This window comes from Belonocnema kinseyi, chromosome 6, assembly GCF_010883055.1.
Source record: "Belonocnema kinseyi isolate 2016_QV_RU_SX_M_011 chromosome 6, B_treatae_v1, whole genome shotgun sequence".
Lineage (NCBI taxonomy): Eukaryota > Metazoa > Arthropoda > Insecta > Hymenoptera > Cynipidae > Belonocnema > Belonocnema kinseyi.
In genome coordinates, this window is record NC_046662.1 from 98,303,451 (window position 1) to 98,325,843 (window position 22,393).

The 22,393-nt window shown below is 32.4% G+C and overlaps 1 protein-coding gene across 1 annotated transcript in view; it reads left to right on the forward strand.

Moving 5' to 3' along the window:
- The window catches only part of LOC117175513, a 265,411-nt gene that overhangs the window by 226,137 nt on the left and 16,881 nt on the right, over positions 1–22,393 (forward strand). The window contains exons 13-15 of the mRNA XM_033365220.1: positions 2,910–3,082; positions 3,800–4,280; positions 19,778–20,174. Coding sequence (XP_033221111.1) covers positions 2,910–3,082; positions 3,800–4,280; positions 19,778–20,174 — 1,051 coding nt within the window. The remainder of the gene's footprint in view (positions 1–2,909; positions 3,083–3,799; positions 4,281–19,777; positions 20,175–22,393) is intronic.

Here is a 22,393-nt window from a genome sequence, read left to right on the forward strand (position 1 = left end):
CGGTCACTCACGCGGTCACTCAGGCGAAACAAACAAAAGCGTTTCTTACGAAAGCGGCCTTAATTGTTCCTTCTTGGACCAAAAAATATATTTTTTTAATTAAATTAAAATCAGTTAATATTTAGTGGTCGCACAAGCAAAATTATTTTTTTTTAATATATACTTATATTTTATTCCTATAAAATTGTTGATATATTATTTTGTAGACTACAAATTTAATATTTTAATATAAGGCAGTTATTTTGATTTCTACTTAGTTAATTTTTACTTATGAAAATGTAATAATTACTATATCACACAAAGGTTGATAAGCACTTAAATTTTTCTTAGTTACATTGGTCATTGAAAATGGCTAAATGCCTAATTTAACATCAAGGATACTAATATCAATTTAAACTCTTAATTTTTAAACTTTTTTTAACGTTCAAAGAAAGAATTAGAAACAATTTAGGCTACTGTTCAACTTAATTTGATATGCAAATTTCTTTAAGGTCGTTGCACGACCTCTAAATATTATGTGTTCAAATATTACTTTTCCACGTATTATTTTTATTATAAAAGGAACCATTTACGCTATTCTGCGATGTTGTTTTTGATTTTTTTCAACTGTAGAAAATCGACCACCCTAATATTTATTATATAAACATATGTTACGTGCTAAGTCCGAAATTGTACACATCGCGATGTGTAAATGCCGTTTTCTGCAGAGCCCGATCTCTGTAATGCTTATACAGAGGTCAATGGGTAAGTAAATGGGTGCTATTCAACATTAGGTACAATTTGTTTTTAAACCTATTTATATTGTTTATTACTAAGAAGTAATAAATTTCACGTCAATGCATATATTTGTTCAAGAAGTTGAATTATTTTTTTTACAATGCAATAGAAAATTTTCATATAATTCATTTATTTGTACAAGATAGTGAATTATGGCATCTTGAATTGCAGAAAAGAATTTCACTTTCTTGAATAAGCACATTTAACAAAGCCCTGTCCTCCATGTAAGGAAGACTCATTATTTGTCGATCGTAGGGAAATCTGTGCATCGGGTACTTCATCTATGTTGATGAACATAGTACTAGTTGAAGCTATTTTATTTCTCGTTCATTTCTGCTATATAATTGTGCTATTTCTCCACTTTAAGTAACAATTTCATAAAAATTATCATCGATCACCTGGGTAATAACACCTAAAACCTGTCAGTATAATAACATTAAAACATCCAATATAATATAGTAAGAACACTGCAAATAATTTTATGCTTGAGTTTATGTGTAGCAGAATTATATTTTGCAAGGTATATACAAAAAGTCTGAGTGAACAACATTACCGATGATATTTCTAAAGTTTCCTTTATTTCTTTCAACCTCTGGAGTTGGAATAGTGACCCTTGTGCCTTTCGCTAATACCGAAAGCGTAGCATCACTTGCAAGTTTCTTACGGTTTGATGTTCTTTAATATTATTATGAAGTCTATCAAGCACTGTGATTTCGGTAGATTGCTACTTGCTAGTCCGATTTTCGCCTTTTTTCCAAGAAAAAGACTTAATTGGTATTTATATAAAGCCTGAGTGAAGACTATTATAATTTTGCAGTGTACAAAATCTCAGACCCTCACTCCATTGCGTCAAAGAATAATCGATCATTCATATTCTCACTATTTCTTCTACGTCTATATTCGACCTTTTTACACTTCCCTGACTTTGCCAGTTTCGGGGTTTTCCGTGCACTAGAAATGCTTAGAAATAGAGGTATTGTATGTCGCGATATATTTGCATATTGGATCTGTAACACATTATGCATTTTGTGTAGCTCTCTATAACCAAACTCTATATGCGCACTTTTTAATATACCAAACAACACTTCATTGTAAATAAAATATTTAATGCCATTATGATCTTCAGATTGACTCACGGGATAAATCAATTTAATGCTATCTCTAATTTTTAAGACATCATACATTCATAATCGTCGGTAATCTAAAGACATTTTCTTCTATTTACTTAAGCCTCTAAGAATTGTTCTACATGATGTTTCGTCTGCGATCGCACCAACATTATTTTGGATACTTTAAAGATTTAAAAGATCGTCTAATTTAATTTTCATCGCAAAATCACTGGTTGGAGAATCCATTTCGATAAATTTTCGGGAACCCGGCTTTTCTCTGGTATTCCGCAATAGGGATTGACTTTACAGGGAGAAAGCAAGATAATTATCCGACTATTTACATTGAGTCTAACTATTTAGTAATCATCAATACCATATACAATACCATATACCATACCATATACCATAAACAATTAACATTGTTCAGATTGGGCTCTGCTCAAAACGGTTGATACACAACACATTAGTCCGGCAGTTGTGGTCAGTATTTTAGGTGAACATTGATTTTTACTGCCAAATACCTTGTAGATGTACCTTCCTTAAAAAGTTTTCCTTAAAGAAGCGCTTGCCAATTTTGCAAAAACTTTTTACATTTATAGTTTATAGGAATTAATTCGGAAGTTGTCGCATCATATAAATTAATAGTAGATTGTACAACAAGCGGAATACAGCGTCGATTATCAACGAGCTATTTTCTATCATCCAGTTCGTAATCGACACGTCCCGCATTTCGCACACGATGATTTTCCCAATCACTGAAAGCCGGAACGAACAGTTACGCTCGTTCAGAAGAATCTAAGTTGCAATGCGCAGTTGACGGGAGAAGAGGAAGATTGGGGATGCGCTTAGCATTGCTTAGTTCTCGAGAGGACTAAATCCCACTTTACTTGGCTGTGACATCAACAATCGAGAAAACACCAGATTAGATTCTTCTGAACGAACATGTAACTCGCAAATTCCTGCACGGGTATTGGGGAAATGTTGTTAAAAAATAATAATATTTTGATTCAAAACTTTGATTAGGTTCAAGAATCAAATTCTTTGCGACCTGCACTTTGCGGACGTGGCGTTGATGGAGTGCTCGGACTTCATGCAGCAATTGCGCAGCTTCAAACCCCAAAGTTTAGGCTGCGCAGTTGCAAGAAGAAAATCTTCAACAACCCTCATCTTTCCTCTACCACCTCAGGCTTGTTCAGGTAATGGCATTTTGAACTAAATCAATCTTCAATTTTTCACGTGCTATAAAATGTACTAAAATACAAAAAAGTGTTATACATATGTGGTTCATTTACTTTAGCTCACAGAGTTGTGTTTTATTAAGAAAATTCTGCATCTCTCTTTTCAATCGTGTCAACATAGCAGATGAAACTACGCCAAGAAGAAAATATACAGAAAGAGCCACAGGCGATTCACTCTAAGTTCGAATACCAAGCCCTGTCTTTAAACAGCTTGGTGTTCTACCTTACAGTGATTCGAGCATGGTTACATCATCGTTCAGAGCAAAATAAAATAGGGTGAAATGGAACAATCGAAGACGGATTTTTTTAAATACGTGCCTAGACTGACCCTTTTTTTTTACAGATTTCGGTCTTCAAACAGCGATTTAGTTTATGCTCAGGCTTAACTTTGAAGGACCGATATATAAAATAAAAATATTTATTCTTTTATGTGAAAGATACTACAATTCTTAAATTATGATCCTTTAATGTCACAACCGGTCTGTGAATACGTCATGAATTAAAAAAAAAATTTTATCAGAGCTGAAGATACAGAAGTTCTAGAGCCCTTCATTTATAAAAATTGTGCGGGAAACTTTAATAATAATTTGTCTGTTAATCTTATGGTTTACCCCGCCTTATAATTCAGTTATATTTTTAATTAGTCAGATAAGTGATTTATTTTTGTTCCTGCAGATGAATTTTGTCAAGAGTTTCCTCACAACCTAATCCCTACACCGGGATATTGGATTGAATGCTCCAGGCAGCAAATCACTACCGATACGATATGGGATGAGAGCGAAAGTGACCATGATGTCACAGATCCAGAACAAGCTGAAGAGCAACAAGAACAATTTAAGCAAAGACAGGACTTTTGTCTCTTCGAAGAAAACGAAATAGATACTGATGACGTTCCGAGAAAGAAAAGCACTATCGAGGAACAATGGGAGAAAAATCAGGGGTTCGAGTTGACATCGGTCGAACAAGAAACCTACGAAAAATATTTCTATGGATCCGAACACTGGAATTATTTCACCAATGACGAAGATCTCGGTCCAGTCATCCTCAGTATCAAACAAGAAACTATTAATGGCAGGGATCAGTTTCGAATTCTTGTGAGGGCCATCAGCTACACGGTTCATGGGCTCATTCCAGCCAGTTGTGTTTTTGCTGATAGGTGAGAAAAAACATAACCATTTTTTCCGATTGTTTATTACACGGTTTTTGTATTTTTACTGGTTTCATTTCTGCATTGGATTGGTGATTAATATCTATGTATGTATGTGTGTCGTATAGGCAACCTATACGACACGATAAAAACAAAGTGTGAATCTAACGCTAATTTCACGGTACTATATACCTGCAACAAAAATTAGGCTTGGTAGTGTGAATGATACTTCTTAACAAGGTATCGTTTCTCTCGGACTTAGAGTACGGAACATCTCATACTGTCAATTATTTTAACAGTTTTCAAGGAAGTAAAACGACGAGTTTCTTACCCCAACTACGAGTCAGATGGAACCCCATCTTAAATTTACCTGCAACAAAATTGATCCGGAAGTTTTTCTGTCGACAACGTTCTATGAATATAACTACAGAAATGTGAAAAATGCATCTATTCTTTCTATTATGATTTCGGCTACACACAATCTGCACGCAATATATATTGAAGATCTCGAACTATTCGGAGTCAGTAGGATGATGGTAGCAGTTAAAAAATCTGTTGTAATAAACATGTGTGGCATTTTAAGTAGCTTTCTGGTACATAAGGAAGTAGAGAGGAGAGAGCGTACGATCTGAAGCTAATTTTTATCTTTAATTTAACGTCTTTAGTTCAACAGGCATTTGACATATTTCGTGGATGATGATTAAAAAGCCGGGTTAGTCGAAAACAAATTTAAACATAAAAAATATGACTTGCTTAATGTGACTTAATGATAACTTGCCTGTTAGATTCCGATAGATGTTTCTGTGAATTGTATAGAAGAAAAATTAAAGTTACATCGTAACTTAACTAAAATAACGAGATTTTAACACCAAGATTGGAAAAGAGATTAAAAACGCGATTTTAATATCAATTAAACTGTTTTTACGAATACAGTGTTTTTATTTATCAGTAAGTTTTTCAAATATTTGTCAGCTTGACTGATTGGGTCTGCTTTCTCTCTCATTGTTTCAAACTTGGTGTTAGAAGATATAAAAAGGGGAGCATTAGAAAAATTAAATCTTACACCAATCTTATATAAACGTTATGTGGATGATATATTCTTGATCACAGAAACCAATACAATTTTAGATTTACTAAACACGTTCAACAGCATTGATGATCCTATACAGTTCACTTACGAATTTTTAAATGATAATTCTTAAATACAAAAATAATAAGCATTAAAAATGGTTTAAAAAATAACAAATATCAATTTAAAGTTTACCTTTCTTTATGATTAAGGCCTTTCTGAAAGACTAAGATTATCATTGCAAAAATGTACTATTAACGTTTGTTTTAAAAATAACCAAACTCTAGACTGTGGATAATTTCTTTTTGACTACAAAAGATTCCGAAAAGATGGAATATTCTGCAGGTGTCATATACTTAACAAATTGCACTGGTTGCTATAAGTCTACATGGGGGACACTGGTAGAAGATTAACAACCAGAGTTGCCGGGCATACAAGAGATCGCGAAATCGAAAATTTAAACGCAGGCTTCTCTCAACACCGACGGAATTTTAAACATTTTTTAAATTTTGATTTTAATAATATTAAAATTCGAGCACAAGAATAAAACACTTATAAACATTGAATTATTCAATATATTTTTATTTTGAAATTTACTAAAATTTCAATCAATCTTCAGGCTGAAGTCTTGAATATTAAACAGATGTGTCAATAAATTATACATTGCACGTAATATTAAAACGTAGAAATAAAAATAATAAATTACAATATTGAATCCATGACCTATAGTGCACTTTTCTCATATGTGGTTAAATAAAAATTTTACCTGTTAATTATCGTCCATTTAGTAGTATCTATAGCATCAATATCAATGTTAAGTTCAATGTCTTGTTTTTTCATCGTTCAAATAATTATTTGGAATTTTCTTCCTTCAAGAATGTAATTAAATTGGTTTGGAGCCTCTCTAAATAGTTTTTTGAAGCTCTTATCTTAAAAACAACTTTTTTTCGAATTGAGCGTGAAATCTTCACCAAGCGTTGTTATATTTAAAGGGTTTTCGAAACTAAAATTCATTTTTTTTAACTCTACACGTAATGAACGCCAGGTCAATACCCAAACAAAAATTATAATACTCCATAAGTTATTTGTATTTTAGTTTTAATTTATTATAAAAATACGCTTTATTTTAGACAGGAAAACTTTTCTCATAAAGGCGCGCATTGAGATCCGAAACGTTGAAAATAAAAAGGAGGTTCTTTAACAGCTAGAATCGTTTTTTCTGTTTGTTTTAATTTATCGGTAAGACCAAACAAAGAAAACCTTATTAAATTTCGAAATTATATCAACGGCCTGAGGAAAAGGAGAAGCAGCTTGGAGTATTGCTCTAAAATTTTGTTTTATATCATTATATTTAGAAAACGAATAGAAAACGAATAAATATTGGTAAACGAAGGTTACATCTTATACTGGGATGTTAGTATTCAGAAGGATTATTAAAAAAGTTACTACAATCGAGAAGAAAGCTAAAAGAGCTTGGTATTGACATTGCCAGGCAACCAGGGTATACTCCAAGCAAAATTTAGAACGGCCGAACCTGACAGTATACAAATACCTCAAAAAAAGGTATTTTGCTTCCCAAATTTGTTGTACTTAATACTTTTCTCATAATTTTTCCTTGAACACTTTTCTGTCAATAATATAGGCGCTTATTCGCAAATGAATACCAATAATCGTTACCCTGCACGCAACGAATAGAGTAATGAAGATATATAAGTATAGCAAGCAAAGGCATGAAGTAAAGACAATATGGAGGAATATCAAACATGCATCTGCTTATCCTATTGTTACTTTGTCTACAAGCAATGTGCACGCATGATGCAGTGAGCATCTGAAACATCTAGGAGTTAGCAGGTTACAAGCAGAAGCTCAAAAGGCGGTTTTAGTAAACATCTGTCGATTTGTAAGAAACTTCTACAAACATCAGGAAGTGGACGACTGAAACCTTATGGAACCAGAAAAAAAGTTTATCTCATCTTAACATCTTCACAAGAAGTTTCAAACATCGTTTTACGATTTTAACATATTTAACTCATCTGACACTTGACATTACCCGTGGCTGATAATAAAAAATAATAGTGTTCGCTTGATTATTTTCATGTGATCACTTAATTGCATTATACAAACGAGCTGGTGACTGTTGATAGATACCGGTACAGCCTTATGTAAAAAGATTCGCATACAAATTCCAAGTCACGACCAAAAATGCCTGACACATATTGGGCTATAACCATCTTTAAGTCCGAGGATTTCATTATTTGGCTAACAATAAAAGCACGCAGCGCAAATGTTAACATTTTTACCATATAAATGTAATGTGTAATGTTTACGCCCAGAGCCCTATTTTTATGCTAGAAGAAAATATTTAGTTTATTTTCAGTATATTTTAGTTAAAGTTTGTTTCAAGTTTTTTTAATTTGTCGATAACACAAAACCAAATTTAAAAAAATGATATATTAATTACTATTTACTTGAAAGTTTTGAACGATTTAGTATTTAACTTTTAGTTTTAAACTGCTCATTTTGTAAATTATCGAAATAATTATTTTTCAGTTTGTAGACATACGAATGAAAATTGTTCAATTTGGATGCGTCGTCCTTCCACCTCACAGATGCAAATACGATTAAAAATGTTTATCTATCATTTGCCGTTTCTCTAGTTTTGCAAGCTTTAAAATTGAATTTATTCAATTATGAAGGCTTTTCATTTATAATGATTAACTGCAAAATGTTTTTTTTTCTCAAACGCTTGTTACACCGAATGAATGAATTTGTAGTTTTAAAAAAAGAGTCCAGTTACCAAATGGTACTCGACTTAACTTTATTCAACGTATGTATAATTAGGTTACAAAATTAAAAAGAATTGACTTGCGCTGGGCCAAACTGCTAGATATATAGACTAAATTAGTAGCGGAAAAAGTTCAAGAGGTCAACCATTACAACCCCTTTTTTAGATAAAGCTTAGCCCTTAAACTTTCAAAATGTTACTTTTCGAGTTTTAATAACATATTAGCTTCCTTCCTATTTAACAATGGCTGTACACTGGTACTGCAATTTACAATATGGGTAGGATTCTCTACTTTTATTTTAACGCAGAATAAACATTGTTTTTTCGGAACCAGATTTGATATTGCTTTTAAAATTTCAGTTTTATACAGTGTAAATATTGCGCCTAAAGCTAGAGCTGCGTAACCTAAGTATGGAACCCAGTCCATTCCGCTTTCTGTCCTAGTTTTAAAACGTCTGTGAGAGGCTATAGTTTTTGATGTGTTTTTAGTATCGTCTAGACTTAAACGAGCTTGTTTTAGTTCATTATTATTTATTTCATGAAGAATAGATATAAGGACACCAATCTGTAATGCATGGACTTCAACAAAAACGGTCTCTTTTCTGTTTACAGAAGTACGCACGCACGCACGCACGCACGCACGCACGCACGCACGCACGCACGCACGCACGCACGCACGCACGCACGCACGCACGCACGCACGCACGCACGCACACACACACACACACACATGCGTAAAATCACACGTATATTTCAAAACTTTCCGAGCGTGACGTGCCAACTGCGCTTTAAAAAAATATGGCCGCCTCCATTGTTTTGTTTTGGCAGGTCGCTTGAACAAATAAATAATTAATAATCAGACAGGATTTTGTGAAATGTTTGTGAAATTCAAAATTATTCATCATGGAAAAGGTAGGTAGTACGTATTATGAAAATATCAAATTACTTTTACCAATACTATGCGTGCGACAGGCTTTCGACGCGTTCATAACAAAAACAATAAACATACAACTTACACCACTCTGAAAGTCTTGTACACTATACATTTGAAACCACACTTATTGGAAACTTTCACTTTTATATTGCGATTTTTAATTTTAACATCCTTGCCTTTATTCACAAACTATTAATTGTTCAATTATTATTTATTTACATTTGACTCGCATTCACATCGGCGGCCATATGTTTTTAAGTGCGGTTGGCACGCCACGCTCGGAAAGTTTTGAACTATATCTAAGTGTGACTGCACATGCGTGTGTGCGTGCTTCTAGCAACAGAAAAGTTTTCATTTTCAGTTCCACTAGTTTGGTCTCCTTATGTCTATTCTCCACGATTTATTTGTTTGGGTAGCTGACTCGATTTCTTTTCTAAATTTTCAAAGTCCTGGTCGTTGTATTTAATATCGTGGGTTACATTGACCCAGTAAGTTTTTTTTTCTTCTAGGTGTCTTGGTAAATCTAATTGATCATAATTATTATATAATTTGCAACTATTTTTTGTTATTTTAATAGGTTTAATTATTTCTATAGCTGTTACATTTTGTTCGCAACTTATGTCTAAATTTATTGTATTGAAGGGAATTATAATATATCCGTCGAATATCGGTATACAAGTTTCTTTGTGAAGTAAGTACGGCGACTGATTGCAATTTAGTTCAGCAAACCTTTTGAAGACTACATTCGCAAGTTTTACTTTTGGACAGTTGAAGATGAGACTGGTTTCGTTTACAAATTATGTAGCTTGCTATTGTTTTACAATGATTAATTGTTTGTTTATCAGTTGGAACATAAGAATCCCTAAATTTGATGACTAGTTCATGGTCGGGTATGATGGTTGAATAAAGGTTGGCCTTCTTTCGGGGATAGGAACGATTTTCTGTAAGGATCCTTCTTCTTTCTACAGGACAGGTATATCTAAGATGTAAATAAAGAGTCCTTGAATCACGGCCACAGAAAGTGAGCTGATTTTAAGGATATGTTGGTAATTTTCCTCTTTATTATCGAAGTGATACGTGGTCAGTCAATTAAGAGAGCGTCTAGTATTTGTTTGGTATGGATAAAATTATCTTGTGTGTTATGATTGACAATTCGATTTAATCTTTGAGCTGTACCCATTTCTTTTCCTATTTCTTTCTTAATTGCTAAAGATTCTGTGGAGCAAGAATCTAATATTAGTTTGAGAATCTTCGTATGATTAGTCAATACTGATGCTATATTTTTATTATAAGTATAAAATTTATCGAATTCAGTGTAGATTTGATTTCAATCAGATTCAGAGAGTTCCGAATAATGTTTTGGAGATATCTCCGATGGAATTTGCCTATCCTCTCTTGTGTCTTTGTTTTCCTTACAATTGGTGCAAAATTGAGTTTTTTGAACTTAGTCTATTACATCTTCCTTTGACTAACCTTAGCTCTTCTCTAGGTTTGCAGGATATTCCACATGCTCGTTCAGTTACAATTAAAACGGGATCTATTACTTCTATCCCTTCTTCGGTTGTCGTTAGATTTATCCCTATTACTAATCTCCATTTTTTCATGGAACAGATGTACTTTGTTAATTTCTTCTATTTATGCATTTCCCTTTAATACTTCTATTGAAAAATCAGCTTTCGCTTGTCAGGATCAAGAGTAGGGATATCACAGCAAGCACTATCTACAAAATAAGGCATACATTGATCTATATGTATCCTTATAATTTTATTATCATATCCAGTTTAAAGGTTGTTAGTTTCTAATATCTCTAGTATTTCACCGGGCCTTTCCAGCTAGGATCTAACTTATTTTGCATTGTGTTATTTTTTCATTTAACCCAATCTTTTTCTTTGTAGATTGGATGTTTCTAAACTATTTTGCTTTTAATAGTTTTTTACTTTTTCCTGCTCTACTTTGATTCTTTCTTTAATCTTTTTTAGGTTTTGTTCGTGTTTACACTTCCATTTTATGACTAAGTCATGATACGCCAGGTTTGTGAAAGGATTAATTGTTGATAGGATATTTGGTTCTCTTCTGAAAGTAGCTTCGAACGTTGGTATTCCAAGGATACTATTTTTTATTGTATTAATTACAAAATTAATATATTTCAAGTTGTCATTCCATTCCTTATTATTTTTACCAATAGAGGTTTTAATAAGATTTTTTAGTGTAGAGTGCATGCACTCAATATTACTGTTAGGCTGGGGATCAAATGAAGTTGTTCTTACATGTTGAATTCACAATGCTTATTCAAATTATTTCACGAGTTCTGAGAGAAAGTTTTGACCATGATCCGTTAGCATGGTCTTAGGGGCTCCAAATATAAAAATGTAATGATCGATTAAGTTGTTGATAATTGATTCTGTAGTCTCGTTTTTAGAGGTATTAATACTATGTATCGTGTTAATCAGTCTTCAAGACTTAGTATGTATTTGTTTCTTTGACTAGTTTCCGGTAAAGGTCCGAGGATATCGAGGGTTATCTTTTCATTGGGTTTGGTAAAAATATCGGGTATTATACTGCCAGCTTAGTTGGTAATTCTATTCGTTTTCTGTAGTTGACAAATAGGAGAGGACTTGCCATATTTTAACACGTGGTTGTCCATTCCTATCCAATAGCCTTATTTATTTGCCCTATATACCGAGTTCTTTTCTTCTAAATGTGTTGAATGGGCTTCAATTATTATTTTCCTTTTTTCTTGTTTAGTGAGTTCTCTAGTATTTTAAAAGCACAAATGGAAAGTGGACTCACGATAAATGTTAGAAAGATATTCTATCATTTCTTGAATTGTTCCTTCTCTAATGACGTAAATAAGGGATCTATAAAAGCTAATCTGACAAAAGTAAGTTTTCTAGATTTAATTTCGTCAGTTATCCCGCCAAATTTTCTTAATCATTATTCCTCAGTAAAAGGTGGCATTTCGTCTTTCTTTGTATAAGTCCAAAGTTTTCCTACAGCATAAGGTTCAATTTTAAATATACCTGAAGATGGATTTGATCTCCATTCAATGAAGTCTTGGTGCAGTTTGTCTTCTATGAATTCTTCATTTTGTTCCTCTGGCATTGGCTCTGGGCCTTCTAATGTTGGTCCTGAGATTTCTACCGAAGGTTCTTTAATACATTTATGAGGTATTTTCATTCTATTTTGACCTTCTAGATTAATTTCATTAGCTTCATGAGGTTTGCTGGTTATTATGGGTTCTGGTGTATTTAAATCTCGATTGATGGGAGTATAAACTATTTCTATATCTGGAAGTTTGTTTTCAATAGTTTCCTTAAGATTGATTTCATATAATGCCTGTTCTAGAAAGTCCTTTTGTTCAATTGGAAATAACCTGGAGAAGCAATCGACTGCTTTGTTTTCTTTACCTTTTACATATCGGGTCTTTACAATTATGTAGCCATACTAGTGCCTTATGATCAGCTTGGATTTTAAATGTATTTTCTAGAAGGTATTGTCTTAGACGTTTAAAAGCCTAAATTATTTCTAAAAGTTCCTTTTCAGATGTGCTATAGTTTTTTCTGCGGAGTTTAATGTTCGAGATATAAATAAACACGGATGTTCATTCTGGGATAAAACGGCTTCGTATCCTTAGTTTGAAGCGTCGGTTGTAAGTGTAAATTGCTCTTTGAAGTTTGGAAATTTTAGGACAGGTGCTGTGCAAAGGGCATTTTTAAGATTATTAAATGCTTTTTCGCATTCATTTCGCATGCTTTTTCGCAGTTGAAAGGAATAACTTTTCTGGTTAATAGTGTGAGGGGTTTAACTATTGTTGAGAAGTTCTTTATAAACTTTCTGTAAAATCCCGCAAGTCCTAGGAAGGATCGGACTCGTTTCACTGTTGTTGGATTTTTTAAATCTTGTACGGCTCGAATTTTTGAAGGGTTGGGTTAAACTCCGCCCTTAGTTATTAAATGTCCCAAATATTCTAATTCAGGTTTAAGGTATTCACATTTAGTAGGTTCTAGTCTCAAATCAAGTTCTTTAATACGATGTAGAACTTTTATTAAATTTTTATTATGTTCTTCTAAAGTCCTTCCTAATGTTACGATGTTGTCAATATAAGCAAAACATTCTTCACCTATGAATCCTCTGAAAGCGTTATCCATCGTTCTTTGGAATGTTGCTGGTGCGTTGTTTAACCCAAAAGGCATTCGGTTATATTCGAAATGTCTTTGACTTGTTAAATTGCTGTATATTTTTCACATTCTTCGTTCATAGAAATTTGATGGAACCAGCACTCATGTCGAGAGCAGAAAAGAATTTAGCTTGACCTTATTGATCTGAAATATCGTTTATTACTGATAACGGATAAGAGTCTTAGTCAGTGTCTTTATTTACTTGCCGATAATCTATTACTATTCTGAGTTAATTTACTTTTTTGGGAACTAACCACGGTGGTGAGTTAAATGGTGACTGTGAATGTCTAATTATTCCTTTATTTAATAGGAATTGAATTTCTTCTGGGACAAATTCTCGATGTTTTTCTGGGCGTTTATGAGATCTCAAGTTTCTTATCATGCCTGAGCTCCAAGGGATTTCATGTTCTGTAAGTTTTGTACAAGGGAGTGGGTAATCAGATAATGTGATTAATTCTTGATATTGAAAGAGTATTTTGTATATGCCTTCCCTAACCTCATGAACTTTGTTCTCAATGTGCTCTAGTTTTATAATTGTTTTTAATTCTCGAATTCTTTCACTGCAATAAAAATTCTGGGTTGTAGGTAGTTTTATCATATTTGTGACAGTGATCTAAATACTGGATTCTGGGTCGTTTTATCATATTGGTGGCATAGTGATATAAATGCTGGGTTACAGTCGTTTTACCATATTGAAGATATCCTTTCCTTTACTAGATTGGACCTCGTCTCGAGATTCTATTTTTTGAATTATTTCATATTGTAGGTTGTCTGGTATTTAGATTAAGTTTTTTGAATTATTTATTATAGGTGTTATAATTTAACTGTTTTGGATTTTATATGTACCGTCAGGGATTAAGTTGTTTTCCTTTATCCAGATCTCATTAGCTTCATCTTTGACTTGGAGTTTGAACACTTGTTGTGTGTGGGAAGTTATGTAATTGCCACTATCATATAATGACAATTTTTTGATGTCTAGAATCAGAAAATTCGATGTTATTGCATACCTTGCAAATTTTTAAAGAAAGGTAAGCCTAGTATGCCAGATTCTAGTAATGGGAAATCATCACTTATTATATAGAAAAGGTGTGTTTTAGAAAAATATGGAATATATATTGCTTCTTCAGATATATGCTTATCTTTATCCATAGCGAATGCTTTTTTTAAATTTAAAAGATTTCATAGCTTCTGGTATTTGATGTTTTTTAATAAGGTTGATTGACGCTCCTGAGTCCAAAAATAGGTAGTATTAGTTTCCTCGTCGATTTCTTCCTCCAATAGACTGTAGTCTTCCACTGACTGCAGATATTCAGCTTGATTCTCGTATTCTATTTGTACCTGTATTTATTTTGTTGTCATCATTTCCTTTTCGTGTTTTCCTCCTCCGTCATTTAAACATTTCTGACTTGTGGTGGTTGATATGAAAATTGGCCTGTCTGAAAATTTACGTTCTTTACCTATATTGATTAGACACTTTAGGTTCATCCTTTCACTCAGTGTCATTTTATGATTGTGTACTCGTTGATTTGTTGTGGTATTAGCTTGACGTCGAGGTGGCTGTGTTGGTCTAGATTCGAATTTAATTAATGGTTTCGACGGTATTTGTCGAACAGGTTGTGATTCCTTTAACGACATTTCTGTTTCTATGGTATAACTTTGGGCTTCCGCCAAACTAATAGCTTTTAACAGTCCTATCTGAAGTCCGACTTCTTTTTTTAAATTAAGCAGATATCTATTAATATTTTCTTTCTCTTCTATGTTCATTCTTAATTTTCTTTCTGTTGATTGATGTTTTCCTTGAACAGCATAGTTAAGTTCATTAGTTGTTTGCTTGTTTACAAGATTCTAATCTGCTTTTCAATTCTAAGATTGAACTGGTTTGTTTTAAATTTTGTCTTAAGCAAATATATAGGTCTTCAGAAGAATTCACAGGCGCATAGCGAGTCGCTTTTTCTGTTGCACCTTTTATTTTCTTGACTAGAATTAAATCCAAGAGAAAGTTAGGTTGTGTGCACATAGCCTTCGCCATTTTCACACTTTTGATGAAATTCTCTACTCTGATGTTATCTGCATCATTAATAATCCTCACGGTTTCGATTGCTAGTTTAGCATGAATTTTTTTCTCTTCTTCAGCTTGTAATTAAAGTGATTTTGTTCCTTCTCTTTCTTTTAATAATTGTTTGTTTCTCAGTCGGTGACTTTCTATAGCTTCTCTTTCCTCTTCTTCTTAAGTTGAAAGTCCATGTATCTTAGTATCCTATAGTTGAGGCTGAGATAAGGTTGTTTCTAATCTTACTTCTGATAAATGATTATTCTTCATTGAAATACTCTCGCCATCCTCATCAAAGTCTTCTATTAATTGAGGTTCTTCTTTGCCTGTTTCTATATTTCCCTTCTAGCCTAATCCTTTTACCATCCTCTGAATCTCTAAAGTTCTATTTTTAATGCTATCATGTTGGCCGCTAGAATTTCGATGTTTCCCCACATCTTTTTTGCTGTTTATTCGTCCATTGCAAAGAGAGAGAGAGAGGTTACTGTAAGGTTTGGGGATTGCCTTACTGACATACTAGAAGATGAGTCTGTCTCGCACCCTTTAAAATTCTCGTGATATTTTTGGAATACTAAAGTGCTTATTTTCTAATTTATCGGTGTAAAATGTTGTCGCGTAATTATTTTATGTGTGTATGTTTGGACTTTTTGTCCTTTAACACAGTGAAATGCAGGGTATCGTTCTTCTACAGTAACCTGATTTTAAAGTAACGCAATTTTTTAGTAAGGGAGAGTAGTGCTGTGGAACACCAGGAGTATACTCTACTGGAATTTCAAAACTTTGCCTCGCCTATAGTCAAATTAACTTTGATTTCAGGTTAGGCTCCTTCCTCAGACAGCTAGGAGGACCTATTCTCTTTGTAAATTCAATACGATTTGTTTGTTTCATTTTTTATTTGCTTGCTTTTAAACTTGATGTTGACTTTCTTTCTTGATTGGGACCGCTTGATCCTTAGTTGGTAGCCGGAAGTCCGTGAAGTTCCCAAATGCTGACCGGATTTTGACGTTGATTGATGACATATCATCAGTTTTCCAGTGTTGTCACGCAGATGCGTCTTCTGCCTGATTGCAGGCCTTGTTCTGTTTTTTGGTTGGTTTTACGTTGTATAGCAGCTAATTGATTAAGTGACTAGTTTTACTCGTCCAAGTTATTTTGGCTTGTTTTTTAATATTCTCTCCTCAGATGAGATCCGAAGTTCGTTCCGAGTTCCGTAGAACTCTACTTGTTTTTAATTCAGTAGTGGTATTCTTAAAGATATCGTTTTACACTATCCTGGCAGGATCGCCAATTTATGTTACTCCGAATAAATGAATTTGTAATTTTTAAAAAAGAGTGGAGTATTTAATTTTGAAAGATATTAAAGGATGAATATTTCTCAAGTTTGCCCTGTCAAAAAATCAAAATTTTCAGTTTTAATTCAGATTTGGTGAAAGTGTTGCACTATTCGATAAAATGTTATGGGAAAAAGTTTTGACATTTGGTTAAATATTTATATAGGGAGAGCGGATAGAAATTTTGGGACTTTCGTAAATATCGTCTATTTCATCGATTTGTAGCTCTGATAATGGCAATAACAAATGTTTCGTAAAGTACACTTTCAAGCGTGCTTTTTACACCCTTACCATTTATCGCAAATATTTTTTTAAATAAATATTCAACCTTCAAAAATGAAAGGTAAAAATCTAATTCGACTTTCTTTGGTAGAAAGTTATATTTTTTCATTTTTTAATACAAAAGAAAGCTTAGGCTTCTACCCTTAAGATCTTTAGTGCTTCAACATGGGATATTTATTTATCATTCACGAAAATAAGCTATGAGTTCCTTATACTTTTTTTCATTTGTTTTAATTCAAACACTTGTAGCTCAAAATTAAATAATTTAGAATATTTAATTTTAGAATAATGTATATTTTTGAAGGCCTAAAAATGAAAATGAGCTATCATAGAATGCTTTGAATTTGTGATAGGCTGTATTTTTAATTGTACAAGCATTGCATTTAGAATTGCTGAATTTTGCATTCTTAAATTTCTTGTTTTAAACGTTTTTAAATTTATGAATAATTCACTTTAATTGCAGTTCTTCAAAATTTAGTATTAAATAAGGTCACCCTATATGGCATTTGAAATTTCTCAATATATAACGTTTCAATCTTAAGATTAAACTGAACAAATTTTCAAAACTCAGAAAAAAACGGGAAATGAACAGAATTTGCGCTAAATTCTTATAAAGAATCGATAATGATAATGTCAATTTCTGAAGGTCAACTTTACTATTAAATATAAAAAACCTCAAATCTAAAATTTTGCAACAAGTGAAAACGCAAGATCTTCAATCTGAGCATAATTATACAATAAAAAACTATAACTAAATGATAATAGTAAATATTAAACAAAATTTTGGGGGATGATAATAAAACCAGTAAAGAGGTTTTGTTTAAATTAATAAAAATCAAGAAATTCAATCTCCACTTGGTTTTCATTTCGTCTGCGCTGTCTTTTTTTCATCAGAAGTCTATTTCTTGCACTTTCGTTTTACTCCAGAAACTCCATCATCAATCTTAATGTTCACTCAACTTTTTCAGCATCTCTCTAAATTCTCCAGCATTTTCTTCTTGTTCTGATTGCATCTCGCAACAAATGTTCCATTACTTTTATTTCCAACTCGACTTTCGTTCTTCTTTTTATTAATTATTTTTGCCTTCCTTTGATCTATCAATCACCGAATATTTCCGACACAGTCTCCTTTTATTGATCGCCTTCCAGCAAATTTATCATTAAAATATTTTTCTGCCATCTGCGAAACGACTTCTCCATGTTTGCCTTACGTGTTGTTTATTCCTCATTAATTTATTTTTTTGGTATCCTATTAAACTTGACTTCTCTTCTTTAAGTTCACATAGTCAAAGTAATAAACTTGCTATGTCAAGAGAAAAAATGTTTGATAGATATTCTTATCTCTTTTTAAATTTTTTTTGTAGCTCTTTCGTATGAAATATTAAAGAAAGAGTCTCCAAGGCTTATAATAAAAGAAACTAAAAGCTTTAGAGATTTATATTCTTCTAGATAATCCTCGAATCTTTTTATTATATAAAACTCTTAGCTTATAGGGTAGGGTGGGGCGAGATGAGCATAGTTGTCCTTTTTACGTCAGCATTTAAAATCTGATAATTTATTGCTTAAAAGTAAAATGTTATTTTTATTCAACAAAAATTTTTTATCGAAATTTTGCCAAGATAAAAGTAATTGAAAAAGTATATGCCGAATCAGAAACGAAAATAAAGAACTAGTGCGCTTGGTTCATCTCCTCATGCCTGGGGCGGGATGAGCCAGGCATTGGGGCGCGATGGGTCACATAATTAAATTACTTATTATATATTATTTGTAATTAAGAGTCTTATTAAGTTAGATTATTTTAGAACGAAAACATATCTTACACATATGTTTCCAAAATTGAACGGAAAATTTAAATTATTTAACTTCAAAATGATGCAATCTTTAATCCTAACCTCTACCGTAACTAACGCTACAAAGAGTAAATAGAAAAACGATTTATATCCACATATCTTTTGATAATTGGATTACAGAAATAAATATAGCAATTTTTTGACTTACCCATGTACATTGTCGCAGTAAAAGTTAAATTCTATCATACGAAAACTCCCAAATACCAGACTGGTCTACTACAATGACTGCATGACGCTGAATTTCATATATAGTAGGGTATTAAACCGTTTTTTTAAGTGTCTGTCGTATTTTCAAGCCACAACAATGTTTTTCTTATTTTTATAGCATTTTACGAGTTTTAAAACCAATTTATTTAAGAAATACACCAGAAAAACAGTGTTCTCTCTTCTAGTTGACAACAACTCATATTATTTTATCATACATATAACAGGGCTGCTATCATACTTTTTCTGAGAATTTTTGTCGACAAGATTAGTTTTTTTATACGTTTACACCATAATTAACACCCTGCACAATCTGATAATATGAAACATTGCATCCTAACCTACTGACTGTTACAGTAAGAGATTAGGTTAATGCACAGGAAGATGTGGCTCATTCCGCCCTAGAACAGTGGCTCATTTCGCCCCATATGACACTTTTTAGTCAAATGAAAATTTCACCTATTTCGGTTTTACAACTATATATAAATCTGTTGAAAACTTAAGGTCTAATAAATGAACTATCTAAATAACCACTGGAAAAACGTCTAATATGTGATTTTGCGTGATTCTTGAAACTTCTAAACAAATGCAAAATAGCAGAATATAGGTCTTAAAATGTTTACTTCGTTTTTCCCAGATTTAATCAACATTAAAGCGAAAAATTTGCGAAAAAGAAGTTTGAGAATGTTCTTCCTGATATTAATACAAAAAACATTTACAAAATAAATGATAACCTACGAGAAAATTAAGTGACTCATCTTATCCCCTGTGCTCATCTCGACCCACCCTATCTTGTCATTTAATATTGTTATTTTATTTTCAGATACAATCGAGAAGAGGTAGTTCGAAGTTTGGGAAAGGAGGTTAATATTAATCCCCCTCTGACTTTGGGACAACTGCCTGACACTCCTGAAGAACTACTTAAACTTGACCAAGTGTTCATCAAGTCTGAATTGAAAGTGGGTGTGATCTATGTTCAAGAGGGCCAGTATAGTGAAGAAGAAATACTCGACAACAACGATAGTTCGCTTTTATTTGAAGAGTTTTTACAAATTCTCGGTGATACAGTCAGATTGAAAGGGTTTGATAAGTACAAAGGTGGCCTTGATACTGTTCATGATTTGACCGGACTTTATTCAGTTTACACAAATTGGAGAGGGATCGAGATAATGTTCCATGTGTCAACTTTACTTCCCTATGAAAAACATGATCCGCAAAAGGTAAGATTTCGTATTATTAGAAGTCTTAGACTATTTACGTTTTCACACTCCAAGGGTATTTTTGATGATAATTTTCAGACCTATTTATATGTATATTTAAGCGAGGATGGGAATAGTAATGTTACGTATAATATTTGAACGCTTCCTTATCAACCCTTTTGTATCTTAATTACGTTTTAGAATTGAGAGAGCCGAGAAATTAGAAAGCATATTTAGTTTCTGGGTAGAACAAAGAACTTACCTAAATCCACCATACTGTATAATTATTCAAAATTTATTAATTAATCTTGTGCACCTAAGTTGAAGGAATAAAACAAAGTTTCTTTTATTTAAAGACGCAAACCGAAAGATGTTATTTTTTCCCCTTAAGCCACTTTAATACATAAATAAAGTACATGTTCCAGTAATCCATAAGGTAAACCCCATTAGTAATATTGTTGCGCAGATCGATTTTACCATTGCCAGGTATAAAAAGAAAAACATTAATCACAATATATCTCTTATAAGGTTTTTCTTAGTGAGTCTGTATAATCTAATTTTGAATTATATTTTTATGATTAGTATGAATGTGAGATAGAAATGATAGAAGTATGAATCATATAAAAAAATTGTATTACACAAATGAGGAAAATACTTCGCCTTTAAAGTGAACCCAGAATAATAAGTATTCATACCCAGAATAATACATACACCGCCGTGCAAAAGTTTTTCGCCACCTCTTTGTTTATGACTGAATAGACTGTCTTAATTTTAATTATACCAGAGAAGTAAACAATTTTCTTTTTTTAATTAGATATTGTAAAAATAGTGTAAACTTCAATGTTTTTTTACATGTTCAATATCTTCTGAAATAATGAACATTTTTCAATATTCTTGGGCTCTTTTTGAAGCTATTTTTTCACTGTATCACAACAGTTTATGAGTACCAGTCGTCAAAAATTTCTTTTCGAATTGCAAGAACTTGAAGTTGTAACAAAAAGTTGGCAATTCAATAAATTTTTTTTACGATTTATACTTATAAGCTGTTGTAATGCGGTGAAAAAATAGCTTTAAAGTAAGCCCAAGAACATTGATAAAACGTTGATTATTTCGAAAGCTATTGAGCATTTAAAAAGCATTGAAATTCACACTATGTTTGCAATATGTAATTAAAAAATAGACGAATTAGCTTCACCCTGGTTTCATTTTATACAGAATTTTTAGAAAATTCAACCCTTTGAAAACAAATTTTTTAGCTCTGACATAATTAAAATAAGGACAACTTAATCAGCCATCAAAAGAGGTGGTCAAAAAATTTTGCACGGCAGTGTGTACCCACATTGGAAATTTTTTTATAGTCTACAAATAATGTAATATATCATTTGAAAATCTAAACAACAGTGGACAGTATTCCGTATTACTTCCGTGTAGAGCAAGAAAACAGGTAACTACATTTTTTATGAAATTTTATATATTGATATATTTGCGAATGTCAAAATTCCCTTTTTATATGTTACATAATTTCTAATACAGTAAAGGCAAATTAAACTTTAAATTAGCAATATATCTGCGGTCCAAAACGAGAAGGCCGTTTAATATGTTTAAAGTAGAACTGAGATACAGAAAGAAAAGACTGTATCTTCAACAAAATTAATTGCCCTGATTTTATTAAAAATCATTTAACGCTGGCAGCAGCGAGTTTCTACGATCGTAAATATATCTGTATCTCCAATTTCATAAAAAATACACTTTTAGTTTTCTTTTTTTTCACACGGCAGATTAGTGTACTCTAGTTGCCAGATATCCATCATCATCTAGAAGATTCAAATTGAAATGCAATTTCGGCAAACATCACGCATACTGTATAAAAGTGCCCCAAAGAATCAAAAAGTTTCTTCTTTGGTTTAAGGCTTCCTCTATACTTTTATATTTTTCCATAGTAATCACATAAAACAAAAAACATTTTAGTCAATTCTGTCTTATACGTATAAATTATAGTAAAAATTTGACGTCCTTTTCAAGATCGCATGCAAATACTTCTATGGTACTCGAAAAACAAGCCTATGAAAGTGCAATAAGAATTTAGGGACATATTGGCCTAATTTTTTCTTCACATTTTCAGAATTTGCTTCCCCCGGCTTGAAACTCGATTAGTTTCGGTCGCGTGTCCGTTTCTCGTACTTTTTTTCTCGAACCACACCTTTCCCATGGGAACCAAACTATCCCTCGTTACATAATTT